At 36.5% G+C, this 12492-nt stretch overlaps 1 protein-coding gene across 34 annotated transcripts in view; it reads left to right on the top strand.

Annotated features, from left to right (window-relative positions):
• SLTM (SAFB like transcription modulator) overlaps positions 1-12492 on the top strand; it is a 55781-nt gene that overhangs the window by 30189 nt on the left and 13100 nt on the right. For 9 of the 34 annotated variants that reach the window (XR_012415001.1, XR_012415002.1, XM_065547983.2 and 6 more), the window contains 9 exons: positions 2434-2461; positions 3790-4258; positions 4868-4917; positions 7058-7176; positions 9738-9887; positions 10126-10229; positions 10328-10494; positions 10954-11039; positions 11258-11421. Coding sequence is in view for 32 of the 34 variants with exons in the window: in XM_015452880.3 (XP_015308366.3) it covers positions 2434-2461; positions 3790-4258; positions 4868-4917; positions 7058-7176; positions 9738-9887; positions 10126-10229; positions 10328-10494; positions 10954-11039; positions 11258-11421 (1337 nt within the window). In the remaining 2 variants the exon portion in view is untranslated. The remainder of the gene's footprint in view (positions 1-2433; positions 2462-3789; positions 4259-4867; positions 4918-7057; positions 7177-9737; positions 9888-10125; positions 10230-10327; positions 10495-10953; positions 11040-11257; positions 11422-12492) is intronic. The other 25 variants (XM_073995906.1, XM_073995903.1, XM_073995905.1 and 22 more) reach the window with 8 other exon arrangements.

Genomic DNA, 12492 nt, shown 5'->3' with positions numbered 1-12492 from the left:
TTGAGCACACTGTAAAATATTTGACATTTTAAGAAGTGCATGCTTTTATATGAATCTAAAATTGTATTATAAATAAGCCGTTTAAAGTTCTACTTATGTTTCAACTTTTTTAGTCTTTTTTCACTAAGAGGTTGTTACTCTGTAAAGGCGGCGATGCTTAGTGTTCTCTCTGTACCAACAGCATTAATTTCACCTGGAACCTTGTTAGAGATGCACATTCTAAAGCCTCATTCCAGACCTTCTGAATCAAAATCTGTGTTTTATTTTAACAAGCCCTCCAGGGGATTCCGATGCATGCTGAAGTTTGAGAACCACTGCTCTAAGGCTTTGTATGTGGTAATTTCACAACAAGCTTCACATCGCCTGACTTTAAACAGTGTACTTCTGATTAGTTTTTCTTTTAAAAGTTATTAAAAGCTGGACATGCTGGCTCACACCTATAATCCCAGCACTTTGGGAGGCCGAGGCGGGCAGATCACCTGAGGCCAGGATTTCGAGATTAGCCTGGTCAATATGGTGAAACCCCATCTCTACTAAAAATATAAAAATTAGGCTGGGTACGGTGGCTCACGCCTGTAATCCGAGCACTTTGGGAGGCTGAGACGGGTGGATCACGAGGTCAGGAGATCAAGACTGTCCTGGCTAATATGGTGAAACCCCGTCTCTACTAAAAATAAAAAAAATTAACTAGGCGTAGTGGCACGTGCCTGTAGTCCCAGCTACTTGGGAGGCTGAGGCAGGAGAATCACTTGAACCCAGGAGGTGGAGGTTGCAGTGAGCCAAGATTGCACCACTGTACTCCAGCCTGGTTGATAGAGGGAGACTCCGTCTCAAAATAATAATAATAATAATAAAAATTAGCTGGGCATGGTGGTGGGTGCCTGTAATCCTAGCTCCTTGGGAGGCTGAGGCAGGAGAATCGCCTGAACCCAGGAGGCGGAGGTTGCAGTGAGCCAAGATCGTGCCACTGCACTCCAGCGTGGGAGACAGAGCAAAACTCAGTCTCAAAAAAAAAAAAAAAAAAAAGTTAATAAAACATTTGGTAGGGCACAGTGGCTTGCACCTGTAAATCCTAGAACTTTGGGAGGCTGAGGCAGGAGGAATGAACGCTTGAGTCCAGGAGTTCCAGACCAGCCTGGGCAACATAGCAAGACCTCTTCTCCACTTAGAATTAAAAAAAAAAATTCGCTGGGCATGGTGGCACACGTCTGTAGTCCCAGCTACTCAGGAGGCTGTGTGGCAGGAGGATCACTTGAGCCCAGGGTTTGAGGCTGCAGTGAGCTATGATCATGCTGCCACACTCTAGCCTGGACGACAGAGTAAGAAGCTGTTTAAAAAAAAAAAATCAAAACATTTGTTAAGCCAAGCGTAGTGGTTTGCACCTGTAATCCCAGCTACTCAGGAGGATAAGGTGGGAGAATCAGCTTGAGGCCAGGAGTTCGAGAGCACCTGAGCATCAATAGCAAGACTTGTCTCTAAAAAGTAAAATGATTATGTAATTTTTTCAGTTATTGAGATTAGAATGCATATCACTTTATTCTTTATAGTCTTATGTTTGGGAAAATGTTGGTTCTCTGTTGCTCTGATTACTTCAGTGATGTTTGCATTATTTGCTTGGTAGAGCAAATTAAGCTTCTCCCCTTTATGACACTTCTATTTTTAAGCTAGCACATTCTCAATTTTAATTTTAGTGAAGCTGTCAAATATTTTAAAATTAAAATCATGTTTTAAAAATGTGTGGGTTACTTGTTTTAATTCCCTATAGCACAAATACCATTTTAAAATTGGCTTGGCCCTCAGTATATGTATGACAAATATGAACTCTTTTTTTGAGACAGGGATTTACTGTCACCCAGGCTGGAGTGCAGTGGTTGATATGAACTCACTTTTAACACATTAAAAGAATGAATAATTTGAAACTGACTTAGTAACTGTTCTTCTAATGTCTGATATACTTAAAGGGGAGTGTTATTTGTTTGATTTGTTCATTACTGTGTATCCAAGCACTTGAAAGTTACGTCTACAGGTTATACTTTCTGGTACTATTTTAAATAGTATATCTTAGCTAGGAGTACCTGTGAACTGAGTAACATAAAACACATCATCAGGTCAGTCTTCTTATTGACAGCTCTTTGATATGAGGAAGAATTGGATTATATAAACTAGTTTTGAATACCAAAATTAATCCAGTTTGTTATTGATCTACTCATTGATAGATATACCTGTTTTCTAAGATGTCCCAGACTTGTGCCACATCTCTCTCTACATGGACTCTGGTTTTGATTGGAATAGCCTATTTATTTGTTAGTGTTAGGTATCCCTACATAATAATATGAAGCTATCCACCAAATTTCACTTGGCTGATTTTGTACTATTACTAAAATCTAGTTTTATGTGAATTCATTTTACATTTGATTATTCTTTGAATTTCAGGATGGTGAGGAAGAAGAAAATGAGAAAGGTATGTTTGATGCTGAATAGAGTTTAAAAATTGCTAAAATTTAGAAAAACAGTAAATTATGTGAAAATAAAGCACTCCTTATTTGAAACCTTATTTTTGAAATTAGTTTATTTTCAAATTTATCTATTTAGTGAATTAAGTTAGCATCTTGATTTTATTTTCCAATTGGTTTTAATTTTCTTTTGAACACTAAAGATATATTCCAACTTAATAGTACATATCAGTTACTGTAGTGAGCAATGCTATTTTTTTTTAATCCAATTTTTATTTTTAAAATAACTTCTGGTATACGGTAAGTTGATTAAATTCTTAAGACTGACACTGCAGTAACTCATGTGTGCTTATTGGAGTCCGAGTGCATAACTCACAGTGAATTTTACAACTAGTCCTAAATATGATGAATGACCAGGAGACTGACTTTGTGTTTGCTGCTTAGAGAAACTTCCATACGGTCATCTGACAATTTTAGTTTAGACGAGCTGTCTCATTCAATACAATTACAGGGGCAACAGTAGTAATACATGTGGTCAGTAGGAGGTTATGGAAGAGTCCTTGGACAGAAGTCAAAGGATCCTACTTTGGACTAGAAAGGACATGGAGCAGGGTTAAGCAAGGCAAATAAAAAGCCTAGAAGCAATGACGAAGTAAAGCTACTGACTGAAAATGTCACATGCCCGAAGCCTTTCTGTTTTGGGGGAATGCAAGACATCTTTGAAAATGGTAATTGCAGACTGACTGGACAGGATGAAGACTGGAAATAACCAATTTCCTGAACGTTACGGAGCAGGAGCATCTTTGGAGCCTTCTGTAGCAGTTTTCCATACGAATCTGGACTACTCAAGCATTGAAGAGTGAAAAAGATGGGGCCCTGAAATACTGTGAAGACTGATTGATATCCTCAGACTGTGACCTGTCAAGAAGTCACCATGGGAGTTCTGAAGGTCACTAGGGTTCAATCCCAGGATAATTCGAGCATTGAACAACAATCTGCACTTTTGTCACTGTCCCTTGGAGGAACAAAATCTTCCATATGCCATTAACTTATAACCAGAAATGAAGAGCTGGTATCTTCAGGATGGAACCATTTTCTCACTGTTGTTGTTTGGTGTTTGTATGTAGAGATCATTTTTTCCATGAAGAATAAGTGATCCTGGGTAAAGGATGGTTTATGTTAGTTAATACCCTTGTGTTTTTTTTTTTTTTTCCTCCTAACCTTCCATCAGTGCTAATAACTGGCTTTATATTTTCTAGGTCCTATTCTAGCTTATGAATATGAAATTGTTTAAACTTCTTGTTTTGCCATATTTATTCCTGTTAAATCCTCTTAGATATAGCAGGTTCTGGTGATGGTACACAAGAAGTATCTAAACCTCTTCCTTCAGAAGGGAGCCTAGCTGAGGCTGATCACACAGCTCATGAAGAGATGGAAGCTCATACGACTGTGAAAGAAGCTGAGGATGACAACATCTCGGTCACAATCCAGGCTGAAGATGCCATCACTCTGGATTTTGATGGTGATGACCTCCTAGAAACAGGTAAAAATGTGAAAATTACAGATTCTGAAGCAAGTAAGCCAAAAGATGGGCAGGACGCCATTGCACAGAGCCCGGAGAAGGAAAGCAAGGATTATGAGATGAATGCGAACCATAAAGATGGTAAGAAGGAAGACTGCGTGAAGGGTGACCCTGTCGAGAAGGAAGCCAGAGAAAGTTCTAAGAAAGCAGAATCTGGAGACAAAGAAAAGGATACTTTGAAGAAAGGGCCCTCGTCTACTGGGGCCTCTGGTCAAGCAAAGAGGTTTGTTTTTCTATGTCAGTTCTTTACGATACTGAATTCCAGCATTCAATAAGATCACTCTACATTAAGGGGGTGGCTTCAAGAACATGTACAGTAATTAGTGTCTTATGATCCTGCCTATAATATTTTTGACCGTCATAAGTTACTTTTAAAAATTTTCAAGATCTTCATAATAATGCAGTGTGTTCTACTGATTGCATTGTCGAATGTCAGCATATATTTGGTTTTTTTGTTGTTTTTTGTTTTTTTTTTTTTCAAATTGACAATTTTTGTGTTTTATTTTTTAAAATCCTTGTGATGATGGTTAATGAACAACTATCAGTTCTAAGAACACAAAATGAAGTCAAGTCCCAGTCCTGAAATCTGGAGAAGATGGCCATATTTCCACTGAATAGAATTGTCAGAAAATCTAGATCTTCAGGCATCTTGGGGAAAATCAGTGCAAGAATCCTCAGGGAGTCATTTGTTCAAATAACCTAATCTAGGCCTTTGGAATTGTTAATTTGTATGAATAGCACTAGTTTGAAATATAGTGAATATCAAGCTGTTCTATTTTGGGTTTGGTTTTGTTTTTGTTTTCAATTTTCTTCTGGTGATTTGCCTCTTTAGCTCTTCAAAGGAATCTAAAGACAGCAAGACATCATCTAAAGATGACAAAGGTAAAGGGTTTTTTTCCCTATTTATTTCAGTGTTGACATTGCATATTTTCATTAAAAAGTAGTAGTTGTGTGGTGTTTTCTTTGACATTTAGTCCTTAAGAATTTTATTGACAGGCTAGAAACTTGAGATGGTCTTTATGTAAACTGTGGAATTATATATATTATAGAAAACTGATTGATGTGTTACTGTTTACTTACTTTGTAAACTGGTATTGGGTATGTTAAAAACCCATTGGCTAGGGAACACTTATCTGGTGTGTTCCAAGGGACTGTGTTGGATATTAATAGATATTTTCTTACATTATAATTTCAGAACTATTTTATCTTTTGTTAACTCATTTATAACTACTGTATATCACCACAACCTTTTCCCTGTTCACAGATTATACTTTCTGGTACTATTTTGAATAGTATATCTTAGCTAATTAAATAATTCTTGTGTGTATTTGTGGAGTCTAGTGTTCGTTTTTCTTTTTTTTCAATTCTTGTAAGTTTCAAAGTGCAATATTTAGTTGCTTTCTGATAAATCTGAGAAATCTCATGCCCATGAGCTATAGTTTCATCTTGTACATGTGCTGTGTTTACTTAAAAAATACTTACTTTCTACAAAAGGATTTTAAGGGAAAATAAAACATTCAGGTACTACAAAGCTTTTAAATACCTCCTAAATATGTAAAGGAGAATTGTATGCATCTTCTATAGTTTATTTTAAGCCAATTGGTCTTTTAAGGAAAAAAAAATTTTTTTTTCTGTAATTAGTAACATATCTGGGCCCAAATGTTACTGGTAATAAAAATGATACACAAACATTGAGTTAACATTTCATAAGGTCCTTGATGAATACCCTTTGTAAGAACAGAATCAAGTATCAACCATTAATATTTAAAATATTTGAGCCAGGTATGTGTTATCTTTTCTCCCTCTGAGTCTACGCTGAAAGTAGCTTCACAACTGTTAACACATGTAATTTTTTAAAACATCTAAAATTTTTACTCTTTCTCCATTTAATGTGAAATATAGAAATTGTTCCTTTTAATTGCTTGTATACTGTTTCTCTTAAAGTGAGTAAAAATTATTTTCCAGATAAAGTCAAGTGAATGAAAATTTCCCTTTTATTACAGCACATTTGAAGAAAAGGGTGACTGGCTAGGCCTGTATCCTAAGATACGGCCTCTATACGTATGAAGCCATAATTCGTGTGTGACATAGTACAGAAATGATTCATATAATCATTTACCTGTTATAAAGGATTTTGAGATCTCTGATCTTTAATCTTGTAGTTGTTTCAGAAGATTGTTTCTTACTGACTCTAGAGTTATCCAGCTGCATATAATTCCCATTTTGTCTTACCTATTCTCTTTTTTTTTTTTTTTTTTGGAGACGGAGTCTCTCTCTGTCGCCCAGGCTGGAATGCAGTGGCCGGATCTCAGCTCACTGCAAGCTCCGCCTCCCGGGTTTACGCCATTCTCCTGCCTCAGCCTCCCGAGTAGCTGGGACTACAGGCACCCGCCACCTCGCCTGGCTAGTTTTTTGTATTTTTTAGTAGAGACGGGGTTTCACCGTGTTAGCCAGGATGGTCTCGATCTCCTGACCTCGTGATCTGCCCGTCTCGGCCTCCCAAAGTGCTGGGATTACAGGCTTGAGCCACCGCGCCCGGCCATCTTACCTATTCTCTAATAGGGAATGAAGGTGTACCAGTTGGTTTGTCTTTGTTATTAACCATGTAAATTCTTGAAAAATGTATACCTTACTCTGACTTTTTCTTCTTCCATGTCAATTTCTAAGGATCTAAAGCCCACAGCAGATGTGGCAACTAAACAGTCTGTTCATTGCTAAGTGATTGCTTCCTGGTTGTCTCTATTCAGTGCAGTGGTAGACTATAAATTATTAAAACTGAACAGCAAATTGATTTTTTTACCCTCTTCAACTTAGAACTCATACAATAGGAAATGTACATATATTTAGATTTTTTCCCCTCACTAGTTATGTTGTCTTGTTTGATTTCAATAATAATAAACAGGATTTTTATATAGTAATGTCATACTATCAAAATTATAGTTTGGAAAGAATGTGGCCCTTTTAATTTTGTATAAAGATTCTGATTGAGATACTTAAACATCTGATATTAAATCTATTCTAGGAAGTACAAGTAGTACTAGTGGTAGCAGTGGAAGCTCAACTAAAAATATCTGGGTTAGTGGACTTTCATCTAATACCAAAGCTGCTGATTTGAAGAACCTCTTTGGCAAATATGGCAAGGTACATTCTTTTTACCTTTTTATCCGTCTTTCTAGTATCTGCATTTGAAATGAGGATTGTATTCTAAATACTATTACATAAATATCTTCTAATTTGTTGTATCTCTTAGGACGGTTAATAGACTTAATTACTGAATTCTGTGGTAATGGTAGATGAGAGTTAAGGGATAAATAGTGTTTCATCATTTAATCTGTCTCTGAGCCTTGGGAATCTTTGTATTCCAAACTTTAAACCTATTTAAGCCAAAGACTAAGTTTATTCATCATGATACTTTGTAGCACGTAGCTTGGGATCTGGCATATTGCTGAGCCTGATTTGGACATCTTGAAAAAATGTATTTATATTTAGACTATTATTAGGCAGTGGGATATATAATTCAGTGGGGACTGGGGGGAACCATATACGATCCTTGTTATAGATTTCTAGTCCAGTAATGGAGAAAAATGTAAAATTGGCTATTATATAGGCATTAGAATCGTTTAAACTTATATAAAGTTATATACAAACATGTATCTATATTAAGTTTATATATAAACTTTTTTTTTTCTTTTTGAGACACAGTCTCACTCTGTCACCCAGGCTGGGGTGTAGCAGCGTGATGTGGGCTCACTGTGACCTCTGCCTCCCAAGTTTAAACTATTCTCATGCCTCAGCCTCCCCAGTAACTGGGATTACAGGCATGAGCAACTGCACTGGGCTAATTTTTGTATTTTTAGTAGAGATGAGGTTTTCACTATGTTGATGAGGTTGGTCTTAAACTCCTGGCTTCAGGTGATCCACCCCTGTCTGAGCCTCCCAAAGTGCTGGGGTTACAGGTGTGAACCACTGCACCATGCCTGTATATATAAATTTAATCAGAAGTTGTTTTAAGTGCTGTGAAGGAAAAGTACACAGGTGTTAAAAGGGGGAGGCTTTACTGTGGTTAGTTCATCAGGAAAAGTTTCTCCGGCAGTTAAGGGGAGACCTAAAGGAAGAGAAGTAAGAGTAGTCAAAGAATACTCCATTAATAACGAATGCTTTGAATTGTGAGCTGCATCCCTGAGGGCACTCAATACTGTCTACTTACATTACAGTTTTTCATATACATCATAGTTAATGTACTCCAGTGTAAGCTCTTCGAGGTCAGGGGCCTTATTTACTGTACTTCATGTGCACATGATAGGCTTTCAAATATTGAAATTAGTGAATTAGTGACCATTATTGGTAAATAGCCGTTAATATTACCAAAACCTGTCCTCTTGATTTTCAGAGGCTTTTTTCCCTGCTTTAATTAGTGAGTTGCCTGAGTGTAAAGGAGGTTCTTGTAGGTGTCAGAAATAGAATGCTGAGAATTGTAGCCCCATGATAGGCTGTGTTATTTTTTCTTCTGTTTTCAATAATATATTGTTAGAGATGTGAAAACAATATTTTAATGTTGATATTTATTAGTAAAACTATATGCGGATACCATATATTTGGTAGGAAGACCCACAGAGTTAAAAATTAAATGGCTATGGGGCAAATCAGCCTTTCCTAGGGTTGAGGTAAAAGTTGGTTGGTTCCAGCCACCCACACCATTAAACTCCTGATTTTCCTGTTTCCTTGTTCGCAGCTTTATGTCTTTACTCTGTTCAGCACTGAATCGTTCTCTCTCACTTTTCTTCTCACTCATCCATACCTGCTTTGTCTCTCTTAACTACCCATCTTACAGAACTGAAATTATTTGTCATTTTCATATACATTTGAAAAGCACATAGATTGAAAATGTTGTCTTTCAAGCTTTAGCGTGTTTTTCAGGGGGTGCATTTTTAAGTCTGCTTTTTTATATGTGATTGGTTCTTTACTCATTATAGAAAAGTATCAACACTCATCATTAAAATACTGGAAACTTTTTCTCTAAAGACATTCAGGGTGGGCATATGATAGGGATATTTTGGTTCAAATCCAATTTATTTGCTTTTATTAATTGTGCCATTACTTCACTGATGAGATTGTTTTGGCTACGTTGGCTACATATTTGAGGGGAGGAAATAAATATAAAAAGAAGGTTAAATTGCTTTTTGGCACTTTAAATTGTTCCCCTGAATATTTATTAAGATGGGTAATGTAGATGGTGATCACAAGAATATGAAATAGGCTGGGTGCAGTGGCTCATGCCTGTAATCCCAGCACTGTGGGAGGCCGAGGTAGGCCGATCACCTGAGGTCAGGCATTTGAGACCAGCTGGCCAATGTGGCGAAACCCTGTCTGTACTAAAAATACAAAAATTAGCAGGATGTGGTGGTGCATGCCTGTAATCCCAGCTACTTGAGAGGCTGAGGGAGGAGAATCGCTTGAACCCAGAAGGCAGAGGTTGCAGTGAGCCGAGATCACACCACTGCACTCCAGCCTGGGCGACAGAGTGCGACTCCGTCTCAAAAAAATATATACATATATATATGAAACAGAATAAGATACACCCCGAATTAATACATAGTTTCCGTTTTGAAGTTTCATGTATTTAGAAGTGTGTGTAGTTGGAACTAGAAGTGTGTGTAGTTGGAACATTGTAAAACTCTCTAAAGTACAGTCTCATTTTATAGGTTCTGAGTGCAAAAGTAGTTACAAATGCTCGAAGTCCTGGGGCAAAATGCTATGGCATTGTAACTATGTCTTCAAGCACAGAGGTGTCCAGGTGTATTGCACATCTTCATCGCACTGAGCTGCATGGACAGCTGATTTCTGTTGAAAAAGTAAGCTTGCCTAACTGTTTATCCAAGCAAGTCGAATTTGATCGCTAGTTCTCAACTCATAGCTGTTAACAGTAGCAGGGAGTAGAATTTGCAATTATTTTTAATTTTTATGTGTTTGTAGTTTTTACTTTCCTTATAATTTTCTATCTTTTCCAGATTTTCTGCCATTAACACACTTTTTATAATCACAAAAATGTAACCATATGTATAAATTGTTTTTCTGGTTCAAACCTTTCAGGTAAAAGGTGATCCCTCTAAGAAAGAAATGAAGAAAGAAAATGATGAAAAGAGTAGTTCAAGAAGTTCCGGAGATAAAAAAAATATGAGTGATAGAAGTAGCAAGTAAGGATTTATTATTTTTATTTATTTCGATAAACAGACTTTTTTGGTACATTATGAAGCACTCATTCTGGTTTTTTTGTCTGGGGTGGTATGGTCAGGACACAAGCCTCTGTCAAAAAAGAAGAGAAAAGATCATCTGAGAAATCTGAAAAAAAAGAAAGCAAGGATACTAAGAAAATAGAAGGTAAAGATGAGAAGAATGATAATGGAGCAAGTGGCCAAACATCAGAATCGATTAAAAAAAGTGAAGAAAAGAAGCGAATAAGTATGCTATATATCTTTTCAATCCCTTTCTAATGCATTCGACTGCTTAATTTTTACAGTGGAAGGGAAAACCTGAAATTATAATCCAGAGGTGTAAGCTTTGTTGTTAGGTGTCATTGTGGTAGGAAAGGAGGTCTAGTAGGAGTAATTGTCTTCTTTTCTACTCTGGGGAAACAAACAAATGTTTTCTTCCAGCTAACCTCCTTTGCTATTCTGGGCTGACTTAAAATGGTCATTGATTAGTACTATTGAATTAGGATCTTTTGGTATCACTGAAAGTATTTATGTTAGCAGACTGAACTGTTTAAAAAACTCTTTGCATTTAAGTTCTTGTAGAATAAGTAGGTTTTTTATTTCTTGTATTGGTGTGTGACTGTCAGAAGTTAGCATTTTTACATACGTATTTTCTTTTTCAATGATAATTTTTAGACATTTATTTTATATAATTTTTTTCCCTTAGGTTCAAAGAGTCCAGGACATATGGTAATATTAGACCAAACTAAAGGAGATCATTGTAGACCATCAAGAAGAGGAAGATATGAGAAAGTAAGTCTCTGATCAGGATGGCTGTATACTACTTCAGCTGTTTACAAAAGAAGATAATTCTGTTTTTCCGTAACCATCTTTGCATACTTGCATGCTAGCAAACCCAAGAAAAAGGAAATGTTACTAGTTATTTGAACTTTTTAAATGACCTGCTAAACTTGAAAAATAAAGCCCCAAAATATTTTAATTTCTAGTGTTCTTCTAATTTTTTTCTATAGATTCATGGGAGAAGTAAGGAAAAGGAGAGAGCTAGTCTAGATAAAAAAAGAGATAAAGACTACAGAAGGAAAGAGATCTTGCCTTTTGAAAAGATGAAGGAACAAAGGTTGAGAGAACATTTAGTTCGTTTTGAAAGGCTGCGACGAGCAATGGAACTTCGAAGGTAGGAAGAGGGTCTGTTTTATACCTGTCGTTAAATATAGGTAAATATTTAACACTGGTTATAAGCCAGATTTCTGGAAATTGTATTCCCACAGAAAACTGTTTAACACCTTAAAGAAGTACGGTAGCATCTAATGATTTCTTAAGTTTGCATAGCACTTTACAATTTACAAAGTGCTTTCCATCTGTTATCTCCAACTCAACAGTTCTATAAGGCTAGTTATGCCCATTATACAATTGAAAAAAGTGGAGGCCCAGAGAGGCTAAATGACTCTTCCAATGCCCACATGGCTAACAAGTGGCAGAGTCGGGACTCAGACCCAAGTCTTCTGACTCCAAGTCCAATGCTCTTTCCTCAACACCAAAGCTGCTGCCATAAAAAACATGACTTTAAAGGAAAAATTTGAGATAAGATAGTTTCAGAGTAGCTATAGTGTTCAAATACTGTAATCTGACATTTTAACACATTTAGCAAAATTTATTGTTTGTATTAGTGCCTAAGAGAAGGAAGATTTGCCCTGTGAACCTAATGGTATTCAGATTGTATCCCAAAGCAAGCATTCTCTTTAAAACAAATGGAAAATATAAACAAAGCAAGATGTTTCCATTTTTAGTGGCCATATCTCAACAGTTCATCATGAGTGTCAGTTTACTTTTGTATATCAATTTTTGGATGCCACTTAAAATAGTCTTGTGGGTGTGTTTTGTAGTATATTATTTCAAATGTTAACCTATCTTGTTCAGGGGTTACTTATCATGGGATTTCATCTATTCATTCATGAGAGTGTTGGGAACTACCAGAGATACTTTTAGCAACTTAGGTTATTCTGCATAATAATTGACACACAACTTTACTAAAAGGAAGTAATCCTTACAGCACATAGAACCCATTTTCTTTTTTTTAAGATGAAGTCCAAATGTGCCTAGCTTCCTGTTTATTTAGTTGACAACAGATTGAGAGGAGAGTGGGATTGAGGGGCAACTAGACCAGTGATTCTCAAACCCTATGAGACCAAAATCCCTTTTATATTAAAAAATGTTGCAATGCCTTTACTCTCCTGAAATGAAACTG

Source organism: Macaca fascicularis, chromosome 7, assembly GCF_037993035.2.
Source record: "Macaca fascicularis isolate 582-1 chromosome 7, T2T-MFA8v1.1".
In the NCBI taxonomy this organism is placed as follows: Eukaryota; Metazoa; Chordata; class Mammalia; order Primates; family Cercopithecidae; genus Macaca; species Macaca fascicularis.
The sequence above is the reverse complement of the archived record's forward strand: the minus strand, read 5'-3'. Positions and strand labels throughout refer to the sequence as shown.